Source organism: Pinus tabuliformis, chromosome 5_2, assembly GCF_031772625.1.
Source record: "Pinus tabuliformis cultivar Carrire ecotype Pingquan chromosome 5_2, CPIR1, whole genome shotgun sequence".
NCBI classification, from domain to species: Eukaryota; Viridiplantae; Streptophyta; class Pinopsida; order Pinales; family Pinaceae; genus Pinus; species Pinus tabuliformis.
In genome coordinates this window covers 633,729,899-633,735,902 of record NC_142306.1, presented here as the reverse complement: position 1 = coordinate 633,735,902, position 6,004 = coordinate 633,729,899, and the positions used below count along the sequence as shown (strand labels likewise).

General features: G+C 35.3%; 1 protein-coding gene across 1 annotated transcript; it reads left to right on the top strand.

Annotated features, from left to right (window-relative positions):
- Nucleotides 1-1,781: 1,781 nt before the first annotated feature.
- LOC149160637 (uncharacterized) lies at nucleotides 1,782-4,196 on the top strand. The gene is made up of 2 exons (XM_089434665.1): nucleotides 1,782-3,287; nucleotides 4,167-4,196. Exons 1-2 carry the CDS (start codon nucleotides 1,782-1,784, stop codon nucleotides 4,194-4,196), a joined length of 1,536 nt encoding a protein of 511 aa, XP_089290791.1.
- The last annotated feature ends 1,808 nt before the right edge of the window (nucleotides 4,197-6,004 follow it).

Sequence of the window (6,004 nt, the reverse complement as noted above, 5' to 3'; positions counted from 1 at the left end):
AGAAGAATATGTTTGGTGATGTCCAAATAAGCTTGAGGTCACTTGTACTTATAGGCTTTCAAGGGTGACCAATTTGATGTTAGACCCGACATGTCGAAATGTGCATATGTGGACTTTTCTTCATAAGTACACTTTCCCTTGTCCAAATTGAGTACTTCAATAGTCAAAATTGGTCGTCTCAAAAAGAGGAATCTAGTCCCATGGTTCGCAACTCGTATATGACAAGTGGGAGAATGGTGTGATATGTGTGTCATACACTTCGAAGTTTTGTAGTAGAGGAACTAATGATTACTAAATTGTAGCAAGAAATAAATGTTGAACAATAATAGGGAATAATTGTTAAGTAGTGGCACACAGTAAATGTAGACTACTAGCAAGAAATTAATGTTAAGTAGTAAGAATTATCCAATTAATTGCTAGTACTTGTTATCATGTGGAATTAGAAAACCGTAAATGGTTTATGGTCTTGTAATTTCTATTCATTGAGTGTTAGATTCAAGGAAAACAAAACATGTGAATTTTGACATGTTATGGTCTAGAGAATCCTTATGTTGCTAAATAATGTTATTGAGAGCTTAGAGAGATTGTAATGTATTGTAAAAATTTAGTCGTTGAATAATATATTAGGCATGCTTTAAAGAGGGGTTAAATCAATGTGTGAGGGTTTGCTATTCTTTTATTTATTTCCTAGGTTTCATTTGCAACTATTCATTTAAAATGTTCGACACATTCTTCTCTCATTAGTTAGCTTAAAATGTGTGTTATGCACAACTCCTTACTTTCAATTTCAAGTTTATAGAAATGGGTGAGACCCCTTTTTAGGAATGAAAATTATCACTTTGAACTCTATTAGTTTATTGCACAAGGATATTGAAGTTAATATTTCTAATGTTTCTCAAGAATCACTAGACTTCCATTTGTGTCACTTCATTCCTATCTACAACTATCCCATTGTAGTCACCATATTTCATTTTCAATTGGTAGAGTTCCTCTTTTGAATTTGCACATAGTGAAATACTTTTATTTTTTAACTGTGATGAGAATATTGTATTAAATCAAAATGTGTAGTTAGATCATGACATGTACAACAAGTGAGTACTCGGTATATTGAAAATGATTTTAAGGCTAGCTATACATGTAACCTCTATCTTTATTCTCAATATTTGTTATCCTTTACTATGGTAAAGGAAACAAGCTCTTTGAAGATGTATATTATGGAAAAAGCCTCTAGAGACAAAACAAAATTTCATTGCATAACAAACTCATTTTTAAGAAATAGTTATTAAGGGAAAAATACGATTTCTGATTAGCAATCTTGTGTCCATATTTACACCTTTCATTTTCAAACCATAAAAAAGAATTAATAACCAAAAAAAATACTAATTTCAAATAAATTTATCTATTATATATATATTGCTATTTTGTATATCACTAATCATGTGAAAACTGTTAAAATCACCCCGTTTTTGGTTAACCCGTGAAACCCATTAAAATCACGCATCGGACAATAAATGCCTTAACATATAATTCCATATTTTTAAAATTTAAAATAATGATGGACATATTACAAGATAAAACACTTGTATTTTCTATTTTAATAAATAGAAATTCTAAACTAAATTAATTTTATAATAAAAAAGAAGACGAGTCAAAACGTAAAGAAGGGCGTCCAGGTGAAACAGAACACTTATAAACCTTGTAATTTCGGACATACCATGATTTCTAGCTGCATTCCTAAGTGACACGGTTGATACCTGCAGGCTCAATCCATTCGATCTACGATGCCCACGACGTTTTATGATTGGATTTCTAACGTTCCACCAACGTCCGCTTGGGAGGAATCTCAGTTAGAGGTCGAAATTTCTGCGCTGGATTTCACCGATTCTGCATACCTCACATTGACAAGTTCGGCTCCCCACAACAAGACAATCAAAATTGCTAAATTCTTTATGAAAAGAGACGTTGAAACAGGGTTGCTCCACTTTGAAGTGGAGATGTCATTCTACGGAAGCGAAGGAACCAGTTCTCCCGCTGAACGTATCTACCGTCTGGGAAGTATGCCACTCGCAATTTGGGATGATTGCAACATCAATCTCCTTCACTTCTTAGCCCTTCTGATCGAATGTACAGTTGCAGATACATATAAAATTTCTAGGGTTCCTATAGTCGATTTCCTCGCCCATTCAGATGTTCTGCAGATTCAGGATCTTTTCAGCTCTGGGTTTCTAGCTGCATGCACCATCGCCCACAGGAAAGAAAATTTGGTCGGAATGTTACAGTTTCCGGAAGACGAGCTGGACAAAGCAATTCTGGGAAGCAAACTCGATTTTCTGACAGCCATGGGAAACGATAGCGTAGATGAGTTCATGCTCATGGTGGCATCCATTTTCACACAAGACTACTATGATGGCAACCCTGACGATCAGACACATGCAGTCATGAACCCATTTTGTTTTTCAAAGAGATTAAATTCTGATCCTGGGTCTTGGATGATAAGAACCTACACTCCCCTTCTTCTCATGGATTTTATGGGACGTAACAAGGAGTCCTGCGAGCAGACAAAGGACGAGTGGCTTCACTATGCCTTAACCCTAAATAATCTGCAGGCCGTTATTCATCTCCGTTACACCGTTGAAATATTTCCAGATTGGATAGCCGTGGAGATTCACATCCATAATGTGGAATGCGACATTACTCCATTTTCATTTCATCAGTACCCAGAGAGAGAGAAAGAACTGAAAGAGTTAGGGTTAAAGAGCGAACGCCATTTTCCGTCACAGATCTTGCTATCAATTTCCCCCTTACTTGATGAATCCAATATCCTAAATTTTTCGCGGACTAAATCGTGCCAACATCCTGGAACCATTCGATATCAGTGTGCACAATCCATGGGAATCGGGAACTGCGGCTGGAAATTTTACCAGTCAAGGGAAAAAACAAAAAATATTGGAATGCTTGAATGGGCTCTCCACGATGATGGTACAGGAAACAAGGTTGTCTCCATGACAGAGCCTGGTATGGACAGTATAAATCTGAATAGGCTCAAACGCAGATGTGTATGGTTCAGAGATAGGCATTGCTCCTCTTCGACAAAGAAAGTGGGTGTAGGGTTCACAGACGATTGTGGGCATTCCTTCACGTGGAGGGTGAACAGAGATTTAGAAGGGCAGACATTGAGATGGCTTTTGTGCGGCTTCATTTGGTTGACTTATTGGCCCGTTGAGTACGATACTTCCTACTGCGAGAACATATGTCATGAATTTTCTGAACACATAGAATTTAAACTGGTAAGGGCCTCCATTTTCTCTGATTTTTGTAGTGTCTGCTCAAGATGTATGTATATGAAATTTTTGAAGAGCACTTTTTCATGCCAATCTTTTCTAATGCACGGGTACTGTTTTCTTTACAATGAACTTTGAGCATAGGCAATGCCAAATTTTTTCTGTTTATTGTATTTGATAGTATGGAAAGAGTAAGTTGAATGATTTTCGGTTTATTGTATTTGATAGTATGGAATTTGCATGTTTTCCAGGAAAGTCATTCGAACTCATCATCATGTGCGCACCAATCTGTTTAATATATTGGCAAACCTTATCTACCCCGCACAAGGAAGCTCAACATTTGCGACAAAGAGATCAAAGCATTTTTCCTAAATAGTTCAGAATGAAGCATTCAATAGGAAAACAGAGAAGGCCAATGCAAAAACACAAGTACTTTAAATTTAAATGATCTAAGTGTCTGGATGTCATAGTTATTAAAATTACGCTTTCTATTCTTATTTTATTAATATTACTGTTTCAATTTTGTTGTTTTATTTTTAAATTCCTCTTTGATATGGAACTTATATACAAAGAAGTTATGTATTTGCGATTGAAAGAGAAAAAATATTTTAAATCAAGTTTATATAATGGATGTTTTTGGGGTTTTCATAAAAGGTTTGATGGATATAATCCTTGTAATGAGCTTGTAAGAAATACACACAACTGCATAGATTTATAAACATGCACACATTCATGATCCTTGAGATTCTAGTAACCATAACCTAAGGCTTCTAACTCAATGTGCATAGATACTAGTAGCATGTTTTGCAAATTATTGAGTATTTTGAGGAGGCATTGTAGGAGTGTTTGAGAGCTAATGTTAACTTCTTCTTTGGTTGGTTCTAGGTACCAGTTCCTTTGTTTCATTCTCAGTGACTACACTAGTCCTTCTTACTAAAACTTCCCTTGTTTAGCCCACTAAAACTCCCCTAGTTTAGCCCATTGTTGTTGCTACTAAAAGTCCCCTTGTTTTATCAATTGTGGTTGCACCATTCCCCCTATTATAACTCCCCTTAATTCATCCAATGTGGTTGAACCAACCTCCCTCACTAAGACTCCCCTTGTTTCATCCATTGTGGCTACACTTGATGGCCCTTCATCTATTGACTCTAAACCTAATGACTGTACACAAGTTGTTGCCTAGAGCTCATGCCATGTGCTCTCTATATTATTCAACCTCCATCTTCACCCAAGTTATTCAGGATTAGATAATTTGTTGATGAAATTTTTATCTATGATGAATGGAATTTATTTTAGCCATTTTGATTCAATTTCATGCTTTGATTCTTGTAATTGTTGTAGGGAAGAATTGAAGAGAGCTTAAGACATTGTAGTAAGTTTTCTTGCCTTGAGTTATAAAATATTTTTTTTTTGAAGTGTGTGAAGTGTGGAAAATTTTTATATGAATGTTGTTTCCTTTTTGGTATCCTAAAAGATAAATAACTCCAAGATGTAAGGAGACTTGATTTTTTGTTGGGAGTAAGAGGATCATTGTCTTGGAGGATGCACCTAGTAGCTCCACCCATGGAATCAGTGAATGAGTGACCTATCATGTATCTTAGCCATGATATGTCATTTTGGCCATGATGTGCCTTTTGTATCTATGGTAAAAAATACCATTCTTCCTTGTTTGGGATATAAGTGGATATGTGTTTTGGTTTTTTGGTGGAGAAATAAGTCAAATGAGCAACCAAGAGGCTATGATTTCTTTGTTTCATTGCACATGTAAATTATATGGAAGATAATATTGCCTCTTACAATGTCATTTCACTTGCTCCAACTTTTTTCTCTTTTTGATGTGGATGTGCTCAAACATTGACCAATTGAGCTCACAAGAAGAAGCAGTGCATGGGAACTCTGATGGCGAATTCTTGTAAGTGTGGTGCCTCACTGCCACAATCTATCCACCAATGAGCTGTAAAAAATTACAACAAAGATTATTAGTTTGCAATGCCAAACATATAGAAGAGAACTAGAAAAATTACAAGCTAAGTTCTAACAATTTGCACTTACAAGGCATTTTCTTGTCCTTGACAAGTTGGCTTGAGCTGAATCCAAACATGCCAGATGCTTCATTGTACATATCTCATTGTAAGTTGATTTTGTCCTGAATATCTACATTAGGGAACATCTTCTCAATGCATATCATGACACCTCTCATCACCTTTGGATGTCTTTGAATGCTAGACCCATCATTATAGAATAAGCTTGGATTGAGATATGCTCCTAAGTAGGCCTAGGTCATGTAGATGTTGAAGGGAATCAATTCCTAACTTCCAAGCTCCATATCCTCTATCAGGTGTATTCTCTCTTAAACACTTCTTGAAGCTATATGATTGACATTCTTTGGTTGGATACAACTTTGCTCACATTAATAACCATGCATGAATTGTTTTCTTCAAGTTAACAAATTAACTAAGTTGATTATTCCTAATTCTTATAACTTTTATAGTGTCTGAAAATTATAAATTGAAAAGATATACAAGTCATTTTTCATGGTCACTCATTTTATTCACTGTGAGATCATTTGTTCATAAACTATTTATCTATAATGATTGCAATTCATTTTGATTAAATTTCATGCTTTGAATTTTATAGTTATTGTAGGGAAGCATTGCACATAGGGGAAGGTGAAGAGTGGAAGATATTAGTATTCAAAAACATATCAAAGAAATTATGAGAAA

Bases quoted from the DNA above. Each gene is read 5' to 3' on its own strand.
- LOC149160637 (XM_089434665.1), top strand. From the start codon at position 1,782: ATGCCCACGACGTTTTATGATTGGATTTCTAACGTTCCACCAACGTCC. The intron at 3,288-4,166 runs GTAAGGGCCTCC...GGTTGGTTCTAG, and splicing joins AACACATAGAATTTAAACTG to GTACCAGTTCCTTTGTTTCA.